The sequence below is a fragment of the Leptidea sinapis genome, chromosome 32 (assembly GCF_905404315.1).
Source record: "Leptidea sinapis chromosome 32, ilLepSina1.1, whole genome shotgun sequence".
NCBI lineage: Eukaryota > Metazoa > Arthropoda > Insecta > Lepidoptera > Pieridae > Leptidea > Leptidea sinapis.
The window spans coordinates 2194361-2216745 of record NC_066296.1 but is presented as its reverse complement, the minus strand read 5'-3'; the positions used below and the strand labels follow the sequence as shown (position 1 = coordinate 2216745).

The following is a 22385-nucleotide window of genomic DNA, read 5'->3' as shown; positions in this document are numbered from 1 at the left end:
CGTCACCTTGAGGCTCCTTTGCACAAGATGCCGGCCAGATTATGGGTACCACAAAGGCGCATATTTCTGCCGTGAAACCTTAATGTGTAAGCATTACTGTGTTTCGATCTGAAGGGCGCCGCAGCTAGTGAAATTACTGGGAAAACGAGACCTAACATCTTAATTCTTATGTCTTAAAAGGAGACGAGGGCAATTGTGGTGCCGATCAGAATTATGTGAGATTTTCAAGAATCATGACGGGTACTACTTTGTAATCGGAAGGGCGTATCTATTACTATCAGATCCCTCCTACTCGTCTCCTCTCTTATCGTCATAAAAAACAAACGCTTGAATAAATCACAACTTGAAAATGCTTCATGAAAATAGACACAGAATAGTGAGTCAGTAAATATTCAATTAAAAAAACCATTTCTGCCAGATAGTTTATTAATTTGAAATTCAATACAATAAGATTCGAACTAGCGCATACAATTTTTTTATTAAACACGTCTTACGCCACGCTTCTTCTAATAATTACGCTGTCTATATATAACAAAACAACTATATTTATATCGTAATGGAGGCTTGCGGAGGTAGATAAGTATTCGGTACAGCATAACATAGCTCGTACTTCAGACAAGCTAGTTACGAGACTTAGTGAACATGGGCGTACTACTTATTTATGTACTACGATTATAAGTTAGGTACACTGGCCAATTAATAATTAAAAAAAAACATTTAATTTGCAACACCAGTTCTCTCATATTGCTGGAGTGCATAACTTTTACCATTGTGCTTATTTTTCCATTATAATTACTAAAAAAATTGTAGCCAAAATAGCTTGGAAGCTTATGTTACGTTCGCGAATAATGAATGGTAATACATTTATTAAAAATCTATTCAATACAAGCTGCCAGAATACAATATTCCAACTCATAAATAAAGATGAGCCATGGATAACTTATTTTTAAAATAACACAATATATACGAAGTAAAAATCCGTAATTTAAATATGAAGGTAGGCACACTAATCAAATTCAAGCAATAAAAACAGTAGCAACATTTAATAATAATAAGTACCAGAATGGAACCAACCGTATCAGTTATTACTGGACATGGCTGTTTGGAATATTGAAATGAGGGTAGATTAAAAAAAAGATTTTGGTAGCCATATCAGTTATTACTGGACATGGCTGTTTGGAATATTGATCTGAGGGTAGATTAAAAAAAAGATTTTGGTAGCCATATCAGTTATTACTGGACATGGCTGTTTGGAATATTGATCAGAGGGTAGATTAAAAAAAAAGATTTTGGTTGCCCAATTAGCCGTATCAGTTATAACTGGACATGGCTGTTTGTAATATTGATCTGAGGGTAGATTAGAAAAAAGATTTTTGTTGCCCAATTGGTAGTATCAGTTATAACTGGACACGGCTGTTTGTAATATTGATCTGAGGGTAGATAAAAAAAAAGATTTTAATTGCCTAAATGGACAAAAACTATATTATTATACTAAACATCTGCTATTATTAAAAAAATATGTATTATTTTCTATTATGCCAAAAGAGTGAGTGTTTATTATGCGATAATTTAGAAGCCCTTAGTACATACTTAATTTGAATTTGAAACAGATATTCACTTATCGAATTAATCAGACCGGGTTAAGCGACGCTTCTCTTGGTTACAAAAAGCCCTTCGAGAGCTGACCTTCATAGGATAGGCAACAGCATCTACAAATAAGTACTATGTACAGTAAGTATGATACTCTCTGTGGACTGCATGCACATCATTTATGATATCATAATGAATAGATTAGACAGCGTTTTAATAATAAGAATATTATATCAGTTGCGATGATTGTCCTCAAAACTATTTTCGAGTGAAACAACGCTATTATAGATGTGAGAGACACGACAATAGCGATGAATTGACGAGCTGTCAGTATGACAAATATCATGACGTAGTCTTAGAGAATACCAGGCGGAGTATATCATTATACTATATTTAGTATAGTGTTAAAGATGAAGCTTCACCAACCCGGTCAAAAACCTTAATTTAGACAGATTTAGATGGACACTTACTATTTAAAGAGGGTATTGGGGCAGTATCGAGCGAGCTGATCCGGAAACTGTCGCATGTCAAGATATTACAAACGCTTTTCCTTATATATAACCACAATACCCTGTGCTCGACTCTAACCTAATTAGAAAATACCTAAAACTAAGGACATTTACGGTCGCAAAGGTTACAAATATATCCATCGTTCTATCACACAAATAGTTATAACATTCTAGACTATTTTATGAAACGTAACAAATGCAAAACTTATCGTATCTGTAAACATTTAGGCCTGTCACCACGCAATTACGTTTAATTACAATAAAATAATCATAATAACAACCGCTGTAGTATAAATAATAATCACAATATTATATCAAAAATATTACCTATACAGTACACCAGATGACCTTTCTGGATATAAACAGAGTGCTCATTTGAAGAACGCTTGCCGAAACCTTACTTTCCTACAGAGCAATCCGCGTAAGAGAGCCCTTTCCGGTTCTGTGTTCGAACATGGCCGAGAAGCGTATTGTTTCATCCAACGCATATCACCTGTTGACGACAAGAAAGAGAAAGCGATAACGATGAACGAAAAATATCGAGTGGTAATTCAATAAAAACGGTTCTAGGAAATACCTACGTGTTTTTGAGCAATCCTTACAAATTTGTGAAATAAATGTTTATCATATAAAACCTCCATTATATGCGTGAGGTTTCTAAATACAATTACAGTTTTACAATTTATGAGTACTTTATAAACGGCTAAAGTTCAGGTAAGATTGTCCAAAAAAGGAGATATTTGGATGTTATGTTGAATTTGTTTCTTGAAATTTCTATTTTGTGCTTCAATAGAAACCTAATTTCGGTATTCGACGTTTATAGGTTAGACCTAAAGAAAATATTCTTATACAGCGATGTGGATACATCAACGACTAGAAAAGAACTGTAGTTGTTATAATTTTATAAATTAAATAAATTTACCGATTTTCTCATTCTTTCTATCACGTTAAGATTTAAGTTCGGCAAGCGTAGTCAAATATCTAAGTAGAAAAAAAAAACACTTAACTTGTTGCCTTTGCGACAAAGTACATAGACACAAATACAAACATTATGAATATAGATAGTTTTCTGAATAAGTACTATTACATTGAATTATGACGATTACATTATGTCTAACACCACCAATTATAAACTATGTATTTAGATGTCAAGATGTTGGTACTATAGCAAGGGGGGAAATACTCTGTGGCGATATATTACCAGCAGAAAATAGTTTTTCCAATTGTAGTAAGTAAGTAGTAATTCCCAATACATCAACCTATATAATACCACTGGTTGCAAGACTGTGGTAGGAATTTAGGGAGTAAGAAATGAGTTATCAACTACATATTAATAATATACCTGTATCGCCACAGTGTATTCATTATTACTGCTTAGCTTGCATAGATTTAAACTGCGCGTTACTATAGATACATGTTCAAAATGTAAGTCGGCCTCAATTTAATTAAACAACCAAACTAAATTAAGTTTAGTAATTAACACGAGAATCATAATGCTCTATGCATTTTGTTTTGGTTTTTGAAGCTACCTTCTCACGTCCACATATGAAACACGTACAATATTGAATACAGTTTTTTTTTTATTCAAGCGCACTATAAAATATCAATTTCAATTTCGAAAATTTCTTTAAATTTCATCACTTTTAGAGGCACAGCTCGTGGCTCATGTTGTCAATTAATCTTGTCAAAACTGTGTTTTCATCGTTCCAGGGTGCAAATTCAAATATTATATAAGCATACTTACTAAAAGTTCAATAAAGTAAAAGTTCAATAATTTTGCTTTTATAGGCCCACGAATAGATTGTAAGTTTACTTACGTAATAATTGAACCACCCCATATTTAACTGTCCAATTCGGAGTTCAAAGGCGTCCGCGTCGAAGCCATAGTCTGTTTCAAGCTGAATCGTACGGTACTCCTGTTTAACAATCCGGTCTTACCAACTTACAAGATACGATACAGTCTTTGGATACGATTACCTCTAAGACTCCGTGTTCTCGTTTGTAAATAATTTATACTCTCTCGAAAATATATTTCGGAGTTAAATTCGCTTAAATATTAATTCATTGTTATCTTCTCAATATGCCACGCATCTTATATGTCGAATATTATAAATCTTTGTATCTCTACAACGGCCGTGTGCCTCGCATTCACTTTGAATCGCCGCACGTAAATATAGGCTGATACGTAATAATACGTAAACAATTTTTTTTCTAGCAACAGGAAGTTAGTAGGTCTTCTACCGTCGCATTCCTCTGCTCTACTTCTGTTGATACGTGAATCCACGTGAATTTAGCCTCGTCTCGATTTAATAAAGATAATAGAAAAATATTGGTCAACCTGTAAAACTATATGAACATATTAAATGAAAAAAAAACAAAACAATAATAGTATAACCTCATGTGTGATATCTTTAATTAAGGAACATCAACAACTTTATGGTATATATGGTATATAGGTACTACTTTATTGGTTTTTTATTATTTATTAAATAAAACATTACTACTTATAGTTCCCAAATTATCAGATGATTATATTTATAATATATATAATATTATTATTATCATTTCATACTACACAATTTATTATAATCACCATTATCAAACCGAGACGGACCTTCGATGACACAATATATGCTTATTAACATTATTTGTACTCAACTTACACTTACCAACTAATATACATAAAAATATCACAGCACTATCGATTCACTTACACTAAAATTGCGAGGCTTGGCCTCGCAACTCTTAAAATAATTAAAAAAAAGGAATCGAAATTTTTATCCGAGCCACCATAAAATGAAGTCTTCAAAATGAAGTTACTATTACATATTATGTACGGTGGCGCGAATCAAGCAAATTTAAATGCAGAAAAAGTGCCGCTTTTACGCTGAATATACAGAAAAAGCTGGTTGCAAACTAAGCCTAGACCTGGAAATTATGCTTTTAGAATTTTGCTGAACGGACAAAGAACAACACCAACCATATCTGTAGGTCTATTATGAATGTCATTGTTCAAAGAAATTGACTAATAAATATTTGAAAGGTTACTTTTAAATACTTGAAAGGTTAGATGGGTATGCAATGCACTCTTACGCTGAAATGTAATAAACATTAGACTCGACTTTCGTTTTACAATATTATCAAATATAAAGTTTTATATAATTAATTAGAATAGATACATAATAGTCCTTCAGTATGATTTTTATAGGTCACATCTACTTGCAAAGCATAAGAAATAAAAAAACAAACTCAAAACAAAAGCATTCACTCGACTTAATCACACAAATCAAACCGACAGTGTTTGACAGAAGAGCAAGTGAAATCGTTACAACTAAATGAGGTAGCATATTATGTCTAATCTGGTGGGATATATGTTAAAGTATCATAATAATTATATCCTACGGGTTAGTGAGGTAATTATTAGTGAGGTAGCATTACAGATAGTTGAAATGGTCTTTAATATTGTTACACATAAAATAGACAACATGTATAGATATATTATATAAATTGCTAGTGCAGACGGTTCACAACACTAATATTGTAAAAATATATTAAGGTTAATAACATGAAAGTAGATTGTAAAACACTAATTGTTTTATAATTTTTATTTACAACAAATTTTCTGGGCACAGATATGAAGAAGAATATGTTACAGAAATACCTTCATTTTGTACACTTTGAGACACAATGCCTTATAAAATGTAGTTTCTGATAATATGTAATTAAATTGTCCTTTGCCAATTATAAAGCAAAAAGCATTTTTTTCATCTACCCTCACATTATTCAGTCAAATTACTTACACATAAAAACATGTCCAAACATTAAATATACCTGATTATAATAAAACACTATTACATACAGTAAAAATTGCAATCAATTAAAGTGTGAAAGACCATTTCAACCATAACATTGATATATCAACTATGTAACATTTAAAATATGTCAGCGTTAATCATAGACGCTATATTATTAGTTTCAGACATTTCATAACCATGGTAATCTGGATAGAACATTGTTATAATGGGTGGCTCCCATTTCTCGTCTGTAATATTAAATGGATCATTCATATCTATACCATTTTTTACCATTAGAGGATCCAAATGAGGCAGCAACGGGTCAATGTGTGGTAAGACATGATCATCTAGACATATAATGCTCGTTCCGTCAATATTGCTTGAGAACTCTGGTCCATATTCTGGAGGGATTTTTGAACTGATCTCTATTGGTTCTACAGCAGTTGTCGAGATGTAATCTGAAATGAGAGTGAATACAAATACGTATTAGTGTAAAACAGTCCTGTACATGTCACTTAACTTTTATTATTCAAAACTATGAAAAATATCTTAAAGATTGTTACCTATTTGGGTACTGTTAGTTTCTATCGATTTGTATTGATCATCCATAACGGTGTCAAACAATGACTCTTTAGCATTAATATGTGTATCATCCAAACAGTCCGGATCTGGTTCATACAAAATATGGGCTGACAAATTTTCACCATTCTCTGCATCAAAATTAACAGGACCCAAGTCTAACTCATTGTTGTTATCAACTCTGCTCTGATTTAAATTCAAATCATGATTCTGACTGTCAATATGATTACTTTGTATACAAACATTCAAATCTTGTATAAGATTGTTATTTTCATTTAAGTTCTCATTGGTATTTTCGCCAATGGGCATATTCTTTGCAGCTGTAGTTTTTTTCAATAAAATTTTGTGGATTTTATTCATGTGTTTATAAAAATTTGGATATGATGTGAATGACTTGACACAAATATCACAATGGTATTGCTTAACACCCGTATGTATGTGCATATGCTGCTCTAGATTTGCTGAATTTGTGAAACTAATGGGGCAGTAATTGCATTTATAGCCTTTCTTCTCGGCATGGGTTTTCATATGTTGAATCAAACGGAACTTAGCATTGTAGACTTTGCCACAAATATTGCAAATGTGGAGTGTAGTTTCAAAATGTTGTGGAAGATGTGGTGTGATCATGTACTTCTCTGCAAAATGTCTGTTGCAAACCGGACAGATAAAATGTTTCTTCTTGTGTATATCTAAATGTTTCACACAGGAAACGAGAGAAGTAAACAGCATTCCACATTGACGACACCAGTTCTGCATGTTTGTGTTGTGGTGGCGTTGATGGAGAATGAACTTGTGGCATTTATCAAATCTGGAACCAAGAGAAAGAATCTTGTAGATTAACTGAATAAAATTAAAAAAATAAACATTCTAAATCTTCTACTTTTATAAGATTTATTTGAGTTTGTGGCCAGAATGCACAATAATTACAACAGCTTGCATAGATCATATTCTTAGCAATATTCAAAATGCTAACGCATCAGTCAAGCCCCTTTTTCTCTGACCATGACACAGGCCAAATGTTAAGCTTTTCTGTTAATGAAAAGACGCAAAAAAGTACTACATATTTTATTTATAAAAGAGATTATAAATTTGGACAATATTCCCAAGTTCAGGGAATGCTTAAACAATTTATCCTGATATAATGAAATATCGCATGTATATATGCAAAATAACGCAAACGCATTCAGTGAGTTTCATGAACTATTTATGTCTATTTTACAATCTTTGCTTCCCAAAAGTGAAAGCAAAAATGAATAACAAACATAAAAATAAACAAAACTGGATAAGTCAAGGCTTAAAAAAAGTTGTTTTAATAAACGTAAACTAAGATGTAAATACTATAAAAATAACAATACTAGTAATAAAAATAGAGATAAGACATATTCTAAAAAAATGTATAGTGGATTAAAAAAAAATGGAAACATTAAGTATATAAACAAAAATTAAAATAAATGTAGAGCCACATGGACAAATTAAAAATGAAATACAAGACACAAATTGCAAAGGAAACATAGAGAAAATTATTGTTAACAACACGACAATAACAAAACCCGTTGATATTACGACTGCCTTTAACAATCACTACATTCATATAACACATAAAACAACACAAAAAAGTATTAAAAAATCATCTACTATTAGTGCCCCTGTAAACTCTATGTTCCTAAAACCCATGACAGAAAACGAGGTTAGACGAGAAATAATGTCTTTAACTAAGTCCTATTCAGTAGGTTATGATGAAATCAACATCAAAATTATTAAAGGGTGTGCTAATCAATTATCTGTCAAGCCATTATTTAAAATAGGTGAAAAATATAATATTAATAATTATTGTCCAATAACTTTGGTACCCATATTGTCTAAGATATATGAAAAGTGCATGTACAGAAGATTAACCGATTATTGCGAAAAACTTCATATAATTAACAGCAAACAGTTTGGCTTTCAAAAAAGGAGTTAACTTCATTAGCGGTATTTTCTCTTGAAAAGGCTATAGTTACAAGTATCAATAATAGCAATCTAACTACTGGACTATTTTTTGATATCTCGAAAGCCTTCGACGTAGTCTCCCAGGATCTGCTACTCGATAAGCTTGAATTAATCGGTATCAGGGGTCCTACACTAAAGTATTGAAATGATATCTTAGCAACAGGCAACAATGTGTTGTTATTGATAAAATAGATGACAATGGAGATATGGTCCCTTTCTTGTCTGAATACAAGCACAATAAATGTGGCGTTCCACAAGGAAGTGTGCTGGGCCCTATCCTATTCTTACTATATATAAATGATATTATTAACATAACCAAACATCAATGTGTGTTATTTGCTGATGATATCACAATCGTTGTAGCGTCTGAAAAAAATAACAACTACATATATCAATAATCATGAGATTGAAATTAATAACACTATAAATAAATTAATACAACGCCTTGATATAAATAATTTGAAAATAAATCCGTATATATCAATTTCAATAAATGTTATAATCCTAAATACAACATACAAGTAAAAAACACAACAATTAAAGAAGTAGCACATACAAAGTTTCTAGGAGTAATAAAAGATGAGAATTTCAATTGGAAAGAGGAAGCAGATAATATATCCAAGAGAATAAATAAGTTCGTATATGCGCTTAAGCAAGTCAAAAACGTAACAAGCTTAGAAACAGATAGCTATAATGACTACGGCTACGGGCTTATATTATGGGGACACAGCACACATATAAACAGAGCATTTATTGCTCAAAAAAAGTGGCAATGTACGGGATGCTTCCTGAGCAATCGTGTCAACCCATATTTAAAAAACTAGGATTATTGCCTTTGCCGTCGCTATATATCTTCGAGATATGTATATTTGTAAAAAAAATAAAGAATTGTTTAAATCAGCTAATGATCTAAATCCGCGGAAGCGACGTGATCCACAAAGACTCGTTCTACATGATGTTCCAAAAATTACTAAATATAATAAAAGTTGTGTATGTATTTGTGTTCGTGTTTATAAAAAGTTACCGAGTAGCATTAAAAATTTAAATTCTAGATAATTTAGCATTAAAAATTTAAATTCTAGATAATTTAAGAATAAGCTATATATGTAGTTGGCTACATTTAGCCAACTACATATATAGCTTATATTATATATATAGCTTATAATTTTTATAGTGTTAAGGAATATATGGAAATGAAATTCTGATATTCATTGTAGTTAAATATTTGCATGCTAGGAATAGTGCTAGCAAAACATAAGCTCATTATTATAATATTTTAACACCCTTGTATACTATGCTTATTGCAAATAAATATATTATTATTATTATGGTCAATAAAACAAGTCCAAAAGTGTATGACAACACCTTTCTAAATCATTTGTAATGAAGGAAATTATATACTAAAACAGACTTCTAGATGTTCAATCCTACAGAGTTCAAGGGAAGGAATCACATGAGGTACTGGTTACTTACTTACTTACTGGTTTTCATTCATTACCATGTCCTAAATGTGTAAACCATTAAAATAACAAAATGTGAGTGTATTAGTACACGCTACACATGTCCCCAGAAAGTCCCATAGAATATATTGGCTTTTCCTAAAAGACATCATCAGGAACTGTATCTTAGAGTTGTCCTAAGTAATATGAAATGAAAAATATAAGACTACCTAAGAGTCAATCTAATTATTACGACAATACATATAATGTAGTTACAATTATAAATATTTAAATTGTTACATCGAAATGAGACCATACGGGAAAAACCATCAAAAGGAGAGGCTGTACTATATGATCTCAAACCACTGCTACTCCATACTCCATTAACAGTTTAAAATATGGCTGCGCAAAGGATCAATAGAAGCCCTCTTAACAGTATGGATATACACATAAATAGGGACATGCAAGCATTTGTTTAAACATTTTTTTATTTTTATAGTGATATTCCTCACTTCTGGGATTAATAATTATTGTGCAAATTATTAAACATCTAATCATATAAATTATTTAGCATCTGTTTACTATAGGCATGACAGACAGCCGACTATGCAGGGGATGCATTGATGCAACACAGCATGAGTTTAGGAGGGTGGCTGAACAAATGATCCAATCTCCAGCATTACTTTCTGACACCTGCAGCAGTCTGAATAGAATTGCTAGCTTTCTGGAACGGCCTGGGCTAGTTCAAGGAAGAAGATAAACTGACATATTGTTATAATGGAACAAACAAGAGACCTAATAATTGTTAAACTAAACTAAAGTCAAAGTCAAAGTTTTTACTTGCATAAATATGTTAGATTGATGTACCATAAATATTATAAAGTACATGTTTGCCACATTTATGATGTGCAAATTTTACAAAATACATTTCTAAATCATTAGTTACAATAATATCAATTTAACAAAAGATTTGCAGCAGTATTATTTATTAATATTAAATTATTTAAAAAAAAGTCAAGCTTTTAAGAACGCGTTCTCAAAACAAAGAGGTATCGAATCACACCACTACACTGACACCGCTCCAAAACACATACACATACTTAAAGTTAATTGCGGGAATCAAATGACTTAGATACTTTAGCAAGTTGGAATTTTGTTTTTTTTTAATACCTATGTATTTTTGATAATTGGTTGATGTATTCGTTTAGTAGTTACTTATTAGAACTTTGGATGGCAATTCTGTAGTATAACGTCGTGTGCAGTAAACGTAGTTTTTTTTAATCCAAGATGGCCGCCGCGCAAAATTATGATTTCAACAATATAGGTAACGTATCCGATGTTCCCGAGGGTGTAGAGAACGATTTTGGGATAATTTTTGAAATCCAAGATGGCCGCTGCGCAAAATTATGATTTCAACAATATGGGTATCGTATCCGAGGTTCTCGAGGGTCCAGAGAACGATTTTGGGATCATTTTTGAAGTGAAACGTCTTAGCCCGCATGGGGGTTTTTATGTAAATTTTTACGGACGAGACGGAATAAAGTGTTACGAAAATGAAGGACGCTTTTATCTAAGAAGAGGGGAGGGAGATTGAGTCTGATTGAGATAGAGTGAGAAAATTCGAATGTAGCATGAAGCAGATAGTACCGCTATGAAGTAAAACAACTTCACTACTAGCGATGTATCATGCAGGTTTAGCGCTCGGCCGCGAGTATGTGGAAAATCTTCCTTACTAGCTTTTTATCGTGCAGGTTTAATGAGAAATGATGATAAGTAAAACATCTAATAATTTGTAATATTGACAAAAATCAATTGGTTTAGAGAAGGATTAGGATAGGATAATTATTAATATAAACGAGATTTAAAATTTGTTTTCACAAATAAGGTTCACTTCTGACATGTGCACCTTGTACGCACGCCATTTTTTGTGTTGTCTGGTGCTTTAGACGTAACTTCCCCCCAAGGGACACCTCCCCTAAAAGAGGAGTTGAAAAAAATACTGGAGACTTACCTTGTGGGGTATCGTTGGATAGGTCTTCGAAAGTTAGATTCAGGTTTGATACATGACATTTCCTTTGGTCTTTTGAAAATAATGCGGGATTAAGGAAGATATACGTTACATTTATGTAATAGCTTATACCTTATGATTACAATACCTATCGAAATAACTCTTCTTGACATAATATGATGGTAATAATTGATAAGAAGGGTAGGGCTTCTTGTGGTTAAAAAGGGGATGAATTTTTTTTTGCATGTAGGGTATCATTACATAGGTCTTTCAAAATCAAACTTTGAGATTTTTTAATTAGATTGGTAACGGAATGTGTATTGTAAATATTGTGGGTGAAAAGTCGAAACGTAAATATTTATATATTTAGGGAATGAAGAATTAATTTAGCATCTGGGATATTGATTAGACAGGCCTTTTATAATATAATTTACGTTTTTGAATTAATTCTTATTTTGACATTGTAAATGACACCCATGAAGAAAATTTTGTAGATTTCATAGGCGCCATCATGGATTTCGATTTTGACCCGATATTCGTTATTGTTGTCCCCAAAAACCATGAAAATGACACCCATGAAGAGAAGTTGGTAAATTTTATAGGCGCCATCTTGGATTTCCATTTTGACCGGCTATTCGTTATTGTTGACCCCGAAAACCATGAAAATGACACCCATGAAGAGAAGTTGGTAAATTTCATAGGCGCCATCTTGGATTTCCATTTTGATCCGATATTCGTTATTGTTAACCCCGAAAACCATGAAAATGACATCCTTGAAGAGAAGTTGGTAAATTTCATAGGCGCCATCTTGGATTTCCATTTTGACCCGATATTCGTTATTGTTGACCCCGAAAACCATGAATAGACACCCATGAAGAGAAGTTGGTTAATTTTTATAGGCGCCATCTTGGATTTCGATTTTGACCCGATATTCGTTATTGTTGACCCCGAAAACCATGAAAATGACACCCATGAAGAAAAGTTGGTAAATTTCATAGGCGCCATCTTGGATTTCGATTTAATATAGACCTTATATTTAGAGATGAACTTATAAATCACTAATTCTTCAAAAAAATACAGAAACATAATTTTTTGAAAATCTGACTGCGTACAAAATATGTAAAGTATCAAAGACAGTATTGTAGAGCTTATAAAAAATATTCATGTTCGTACAGCGATCTTTCCGAGTACGAGCTGCTACTTACAACCGACAGTGTCTACCCACGACGGCGGCCGAGCGCGGACTGACGTTGTTTCGATAGATCTCTCTGTGCAATGAGTACGGAGTGACAAAATAAAATAACCCTTAATACCACACTCTAAAGCTCATGCTTATCAGAAAAATATATGAATTTTAGACGATTCATTTTTATTTTTTTCTGAGATTATTCATAACATATTCATTAATTTATTTCCCGTGTTTTTGAAAATATTATATCTGCTTTCCTTACGTAATTTTTAAGAGACAAAATTATGTAAGTAGTAGCAGAAAACTGATCCTGAATGAAGCCCCATTTCGTCAATTATGTGTGAAGAGGTAGCGGATAATCGTTTTTACGACATAAAATATCAAAATTTCAAAGCAAAAATTTCCCGCTAATTGGAGATAAAGAAGTTATCTATTTGTGGGAATTTTTAGTTTTGTTAGATTAAGTTTCATTTCATCACAAACTCTACCGAAAAATATCTTATTTTTGTCGGATTCGTAAACGCGTCCTTAATTGAAAATATTCTTCGAATGAATATAAGCAGTTTTTAATAAGGTATATTTTCAATTTAGATGAGAAATTCCTATTTGATGATACCTCTCTTATTATCTTTGGGATGTGATTATAGATTTTTATGCACATACAAAAACAGTTTCTATGAAATAATGTAATTCTACAGCAAGGTACTTGTAGTTTGGTGGGGACCCTGAATGGGAAAAGAGAAGTGTTTTCATGTTTACTGAATTCGCTAATTTTTTTTCGAATATAGTTATATTTTTTAAATACGGGTCTGCAGCTTTCAAGGGGTCCTTTTCCCGCTGCAGCCCTCAAACATTTTTTAACGCTATTAAGTCTCTATTTATTACTGTTGAGTTACCCCATATGATACCATACCTAATTATAGATTCCACGTAAGCATGTTAAGCCGTTAAAGCCGCTTTTTCAGATATAGTTTTTTGACAGTATATAATTTGATTATATAATGTATGGGGGTATATTTTACAAAACCTTTCATTACAGACACTTGACTTCAACATACTCACATTTTATCACAGCCTGGCTCCGGACACTTGAGGTTTTGCTGTTTGTGAGCGTTCTGCAAGTGATAATCCAATCTCTGCTCAGTGGCATAGCATTTATTGCAGTGGATACAGACAAACGGTTCATTATTGCCATCCTCGGAGTTTGCACATACTGAAATGTGAGTCACGAGCAGAGACAGACGTGGGAACGATTTTGGACACAGATCACAACTGAAAAATTTTAAAAGAAATATTGAACATTCAATTTAATAAGAATAGTTAGTGATACCACGTTAAGACCATTATATACCTTATACACTCATGGACAAATTTTATAGATTTTTGTTACAATAAAGTTTTTAATTTGAATTTTACTTAACATTTTGTATTTTAAATGCAAACGTCGAGAAAATCATTGATCAATTAAGAAAATCAACCAATTAAATTTAAAAATATATGAGACAAACATATTTGTATGCAACATTTTGATCTCTTTTTTCCACAAACTTTAGGAAAGGTTCTAACATGGGCTTTAAGTAATAATTATCAATTAAATCTTGAAGGTTTGTTGATTTTGTTGTTTGATTGTTTGGTTCTTCTTGCAATCAAATCACAATCACTTTCTTCGTCAAGGAAATAATACTTATAGATGCCAAGTTTAATTTCTTTTTAAATTTATCGCCATTTCGCAAAAAGTTGAGCTTTAATGAGAAGAAGTAGCAAGAAACTCACCGCCCCTGTTTTAAGTCAACATTTACAGCTTCATTGTTTTACAAGTCACTTCAACGACAAAATATGTAATGTGATGCAACAAAAAATACTCAAACGTCAAATACTTAAAAGTAATGCCTTATACAAGTTGAAAAAGTAAATGTAAATGAATACGCAATAACTAGAGTTTATGCATAAGTAATAAAAAACTATAATAATAATGCATAAACCAAACATTTCATAAATAAATAAAGTTATTCTGAGACCACTTTATTAGCGGTGGTAAAAAACATGAAGCACATCTGTAACAGGTTTTTTAGGCTGGATGTTTAAGCAACAACATTGATTTTTTAGGGGTCATATGAACAATGAACTGGGGAAAGAGAAACACAAATGTCTCATTGTTTTTTTTTTATTACACCAGATAAACGAATAAGGGCAGAGGGGTAATATGACTCATTAAAATAATTCAAACACTGAGGAATTTTGTTTTTACCAGCTAAAAATATTTAACAGCTTTTGAAAGGTGTTAACTACACTGTTTCTTTTATCTACAATGTATGAAAATTAAACTGAGATGTATAGGTATGCACTACATGATATGCACAAACATCTAGCTGTGATGTCTGTGCATTTTACATGTAGTGCATGTTGAAATAATGGGTTTTCAGTATAATTACATACTTTTTTTACTCATAAAACCATCATAAGGACCTAACAAATAATATATATAATTCTCATGAATGTACCAGGGACCATAAGCAAAATAGCAGACAGTCAACATCTTAAATTAAGTGTACTTATGCATTCTCACTTTTTAGGGTTCTGTAGGCAAATGGCAAAAAACGGAACACTTATAGATTCGTCATGATTGTCTATTCATAAAACTATAAGAACTATACCGTTGAATCTTGGTAAGTATTTGTATTCTTTGAACATTTCACACAAAAATATAAAAAAAAAAACAATAAATTTTGGGGATCCCCATACTTAGAACTGATACTCAAACATTTTTGTTCATCAAACCCATATGTATCAATGGATAGGTCTTCAAAAATGATATTGACATTATTAATTTAAATTTTTTCTAAACTGAATAGTTACCATGCAAACTTCCACCGAAAATTGGTTTGAACGAGATCTAGTAAGTAGTTTTTTTAATATGTATAAATGATGAGAGCTCAATGCACTGTATGATTTTGGGCAAAGATATTTTGCCTTATCCATTTAAATAATTTAATATCATTTTCCTTTCTATATAACTTTATGTTACTTGCTGCTACGGAACCCTTCATGGGCAAGTCTGATTCGCACATGGCCACTTTTTGTACTTGCATCTGTCCCAGAAAAAGTTGGTTACATGAAAAGTTTCTTTAATTAACAAATTACTTACGCAAATCTTCCTTTTGTAAAGTGGTTGTAGACATGCTCACTGAAACTTGAATATTTATCAAACGGTTTCCCACACACCACACATGTATACAATATGTCTTCATCACCATGTTCATATAGAAAATGTGCATCAAATTCAGATCTAGTGGGCAATATCATGGTGCAAAAGTAACAAGAAATCCCACCAAGCTTTTCCAGAGCAGTATTCGCCGAATTTATTGTTTCGTATATTACTTGTTCCGAAGTTACATTGCCAAAGTGTTGTTTTAGATGATCCGTAGCAAATTCCTTTTGGGGTATAATCTCTTCACAAATTGGGCATGAATAGGTAAATGTTAAATGTACATCTACATGCGTTTTGCAGGCATCTAAGGAGTCCAAGTTAATTTTGCATTCTTGACACTGGAATGGGGGTCCATCGTTGCTACGGTGGATTATTTTATGTAAATGTAGCTCTTTTTTGGTTGAGAATCTGGAAATATATTTGACGCGTATTATATTTTGTATTCACGGTCTCATAATTAAGAAATTTTTCAATAAAAATGTAAATAGGAAGGTGTACATGTATCTCTCCTGACATTACTAAAAACTATATTGATTTTGTATTATGCAACAAAACAGGACTAATATTGAGGTTATTTCAAATAAGAAATTCGTTTCAGATCACAGACCAGTATGTGTAATACTAAGAATTGACCTCCCCTAAAGAAAACAGTTTGATATCAACTAATCTTCAAAACCAGATAAGCAGTTAATTGTGTCGAATAATAATGGGATCGATAGAAAAGAATCCAGTCTTACAAAAACGTAATAATATGTAAAAGCAAAGGAATAGTAACTTAAAATCTTATCACTTTCTCTCATTCAACCTCAAATATAAAACTTAATGAAACTACTCTGTTGTACACAGAAGGTGGTAAATGATTTTGATCTTTGACATTCCAAAATATCATTCTATAACCTACATGATTTAAAATTCACCTAGAAGATAACCTAATAAATAATCCATCTAGAAGTGGGAACAAATTTAGCTAAAATAAAAGTAACTCAGTAAAATTTTTAAATTGTAAAAGGCTAAAATATGAAGACTAATAATATTGATTTTACTATGATGCATAGAATTTTATTTATTCATTTATTTGCTTACTTTTTATTGCAAGTTGTGCATTGATTTTGATGTATTAAGTTTATGTGATCCTTCAGTGCAGACATTTTGGAGAATGTTTTGGAACATTGTTCACACCTGTAAGTAAAATTTTAATTAATTACTATTTCCACTTATCTTTTGGAAAGGAGATAACATACTATTATAACGTACACTTCCTTAAAATATATCAATATTATCAAAGTAAAAATAGCATATTAAGACACACTAGGGAGCGGCTCCTTTGCACAGGATACCAGCTAAATTATGAGTACCACAAAGGCGCTTATTTCTGCCGTGAAACAGTAATGTGTAAACATTACTGTGGGCACCGTAGTTAGTGAAATTACTGGCCAAATAAGACAACATCTTATGTCTCAAAGTGACGAGCATAATTGTAGTGCAACTCAGAATTATATTGGGTTTTTCAAGAATCCTGAGCAGCAGAGTATTGTAATGGCCAGGGAGAATCAATGACCATCAGCTGAATGTCCTGCTCATCTCATTCATTATTTTCATTTAAAAAAAAACTAATCGCACACATCTAATCCAAATACATGCACACTCACACACTAATCCACAAATTATATGCCATCACAAGATCATATTAAGAGGGTATATGCATGTATATTAAGTTCAAAGATTAAACTATATTATTATTGATAAAAATAAACACACACATTTAACAGATTTTTCTTATTAAGTTTTTCCTCAATATTAAATATTAATTAATCAAAATATGCGAAAGTATAAAATATCGAAACAAAATGCTATTGATTGAAGCACAATGTGACATCAATGTCCATGTAAACACAACTGCTAAGATAATCAGTGGTATGGTTGCTAGATATTATTTTAGGTGATTAGGTATTAACATATAAGTATTAAATTTTATCTTGGTTTTTTTTTTATGGATCAGCAGGACAAACAATTGTATGGGTCACCTGGTGTTCAGTGATCACCGCCGCCCACATTCTCTTGCAACACCAGAGGAATCACAAGCCCGCCTTTAAGGAAGGTGTACACACTGTTTTGGAAGGTACCCATGTCGTATCGTCCCGAAAACACCGCACAAGGAAGCTCATTCCACAGCTTTGTAGTATGTGGAAGAAAGCTCCTTGAAAACCGCATTGTGGAGGACCGCCTTGGTGTTTTATTATTAAATCATTTGTATAATTATTATTTACAATGGCTAAAAGTTGATTTGATAAAGTACAATTAAACAATATTCCAAAAGTAGACATGTTTTTGATTCTTTTTGATGACACTTTTTTTATAAATGAAGCCCAAATTTTGTTTCCCCTGAATTTAAAGAAGTGAAAGCTACAAGGTAATTATGGGATAATTTAATTTTCAAGTTTTTTTAATTCACATTTTCTCATATTAACTAAAGTAAAACTAAACAAAATTTATCTAAAAAATTTGTTAAGAACATGAATTATTTTATTGAGAAAATAATAGGACGTATATTTCATTTTTAGCAACAGAATCACGGGGAGTGTTCCGAAGAGCTGTTTAACCTGATTCCCGCCGCCGAATTCCACCTTCGCACAACTCGCCTCCGCCTGGATGTGTGGCGGTCCTCCACAGTGCAGTTTTTCCGGGACGATACGACATGGGTACCTTCAAAAAAAAAGCGCGTACACTAATACACTAATTCCTCTGGTGTTGCAAGAGAATGTGGGTAGTGGTGATCACTTAACACCAGGTGACCCGTACGCTCGTTTATCCTCCTAATCCATAAAAAAAAAAAAATTGGAATTACCATATCAAATATTTTTTATTTTTATAGAATATTTCAAGAATCATATAAATAAATTTTAAATAATATTTTTTATAATATTTAAATTACACCTAACAATTTTTTGGTACTGTTATAATTGATGGAAATAATTATGTAAGAGTGAGGCCTCCTGTCACAGATGTTCGTAATTTAATAGAATGCCACATCCACTCCTATGTAGTTATATACAATTTTTCTTACTGAAATATATATTTTCTCATTTTTCAATGATGAATTTTATGTGTATATTAGCAGTTTAGCACCTTTCAAAATAATTTATTATACATACATACTAGTTGTATGTTCTTTTGACAGGCCTTTTTTTTTTTTTGTTTTACAATAATGAATCTAGTCCACATACAAACTCTCATTCAAACACACAATCTTGGTTACATTCCCCAAATTCAAGTACACCCAGCCTAATACACAATAGGAAAGTAAATCTTAATAAATTGTTGTCCTCGCTTCTGGGATTAATTACTCAAATAAAAGATGTGGGACTTGAACATGCGACCTCTCACTTTCCGTGAGAGAGCTCTTCCAAATGAGCCAACCATTCAATACAAATATTGTTGATAAACCTTGTATGCTTTGTTCAACTCTCTGGTTGTGGCTTCATCTACAGGATCTACTTTACAGTTCAACCCCAATATTTGCATATTAGGTAATTGTCTTGAGATGTCACTCTTTGAAAATCTATTAGCAAGCAACTATTTATTAACAAATTGTTTGGATTATTTTATTTTTATTTTGAAATAGGAAAGTAATTTTAATCAGACATAATAGTTCATTTATTTGTATCAAGCAAAAATCATTCATCAAAAAAAAAAAAAATATCCAAATTGAGTTATGTCACTGATAATTACACTATTATAAGTTACAAAGACAAATTAAAATTATTCAATATGAAAACCTTAGAATAACGAAGAAATGCGTCACAAATTCTTTTCTTATATAAATTATTAAATAATCAATTAGACTGTCCATTACTTCTATCTAAGATTGGATTATGTGTACCACCTTATCCTTGTTGTATTAGTACATATCTGCCAGTACATGTACAATTCTTCAGAAACAATTATGGCTCAAATTCACCTATCCAACTTATCTTAAAATTATATAACACTAAATTCCATAGTAATAGTAGTATAGATATAAATTTTAAAACATTTGGCAATTTTAAGAAATACACTTTTGAACCCTTATAATTTGGACGTATAAAATTAGTTTTTAGTAATAGTAAACACATATTGTAGTAGTATTACTTAACTTACAATAATAAATGAAGGCAACGCTGTGCATACCTATAAGTTAGATATACAAATATTAAATATAAGAAATGTTACATTATAACTAGTCATAATATTAATGTATGTCTAGTTGGTAAGCCTTTTCTAATAAATAAATAAATCAATTAAAAGTAACAAAAAATACATACTTGAATCTGTTTTTAATAACATGGCTAGTATAGCAATGTCCGCGGAAGCTAGCATATCCAGATATATCCTTGTGACAGACAACACAAGTATACTCAATATCTTTACTGTGTTCCTGGTAATGGGAATCATAATCTTTTTTATTTCCATATGTCTTGCTACATATCTTGCAATATATTCCACCGACAATGTCAATTGTTGTCTTAGTTTTGGATGGATTTGTGTTTGTAGATGCCATATTTAATTTAGGTGTGATCCATTTAATTTCTGTTTCTTGTCATTGTTTGATGGCTGCTGACTGGATCATCTATTTAATTGTTTTTCTGTATTGTGCCTACATGGTTGGATGGGCCTATTAGATCTGAAATTGTATTTAGTAAACATGTAGAAGTTTCAAAGACAATTTGTTTTACTACAAGACACTCTAGTGACAATTATATTCTATTCTTCCTACTGGAAGACACACCAGAGATTTACCAGTATCATGTTAAAGTAAGTTACCAAGCTTTAAGTATGTACCTTAAGTGTTAAGATTACATAAAGTTTTATTTTCTTTTATTATCTTAACTTTTCCATTCACCATTACTAATATAACCTTGAAGGTACATAAAACACTCCATTTTATCTTGAATTTACAGTAAGTATAATAGTATTTCTTGCAGTGTATGAAATATTACAAACTATTCTTTGCCTGAGATATTGATTTTAAACCCTACGCTAGATAACTATAGTAATTAATTATTCCAACCCTTTCAATCAATTAATATGCTATTATAGTAACATTTCGTATGTGATATGATGAATTAAAACTTACGAAATCTAAGAAGGTCCTCAAATTTACCACGGCATTAAATTCAAAGTTACATTTTATTTTAAATGAAAAAGAAAATAATATGTAGATACGCCGGGTGCATTACAATTTGGAATTTACATTTACAGATTTTAAGATGGCCGGGCGGTTGCCGAATGTGGCCGACAAAGAGGATGTCACTCTAAGAAAAAGCGAATATATCAGATTGTATGAAACGTGCAGTCATTGATAGATTGACAGATGACGGCTATAATCTTGTAAATACAACCGCTCAAGCGCCAAGCGCCTCGGACAAAATTAAAAGTCCTATGATTAGAATATTAAGTCTTACCCTTCGTTTACACCAAGAAACAACTCAAAAACTTGTTTTATACAAAACTTGTAGAATACTTGTAAAAACATATTTATAAGTTTTTAGCATGTATTGTAATTGTCTGAAACATTCTTGCATTCACACTGTGTTGCCAACCATTTTGCCAACAAGATTTTATATAAGTATAAAACACATTTGCGTTCACATATAGATCTGAGACATGTTTGATACAGTTGGATACAAGGACAGCGCTCACACCAACATAAAACATACATGTTTTTAACAAGTATTGTTAATTTTAATGAAATTTATGTATAATACTTATTTAAAACAAGTTTTATACTCTACCCATGCTTGGTGGATAAAGTTTTAAACATTTACCGGACAGACCGCTTTTGTGAAAAGAAGAACATAAGAGGAGTGGTCAAAGACATAAGCTTTATTAGTAATATTTATCTCGGCTTATATTAAGATATTCTTTCGATACTTTTATAATAGTTTCGAGAGTATCAGTATTATTGACTACTTTTTTTTGCCTATGATATCCTATGCAAATACAATAAAGATGAATATTAATCACCAATAAATAGCTAGAGATCTCAAACAAACAGCCAACATAAAAAGCGCGTACACCTTCCCTAAGAGCCGGCAACGCTC

At 31.7% G+C, this 22385-nt stretch overlaps 1 protein-coding gene across 1 annotated transcript; it reads right to left on the bottom strand.

Annotated features, from left to right (window-relative positions):
* Positions 1-408: 408 nt before the first annotated feature.
* On the bottom strand, positions 409-21571 carry LOC126974529 (zinc finger protein 569-like). Its single transcript, XM_050822044.1, has 7 exons — positions 21419-21571; positions 20607-20965; positions 17389-17484; positions 16243-16713; positions 14160-14369; positions 6457-7280; positions 409-6351 (listed from the first exon to the last, which is right to left on the bottom strand). Exons 2-7 carry the CDS (start codon positions 20840-20842, stop codon positions 6032-6034), a joined length of 2157 nt encoding a protein of 718 aa, XP_050678001.1. The 5' UTR covers positions 20843-20965; positions 21419-21571; the 3' UTR covers positions 409-6031.
* Positions 21572-22385: the final 814 nt, after the last annotated feature.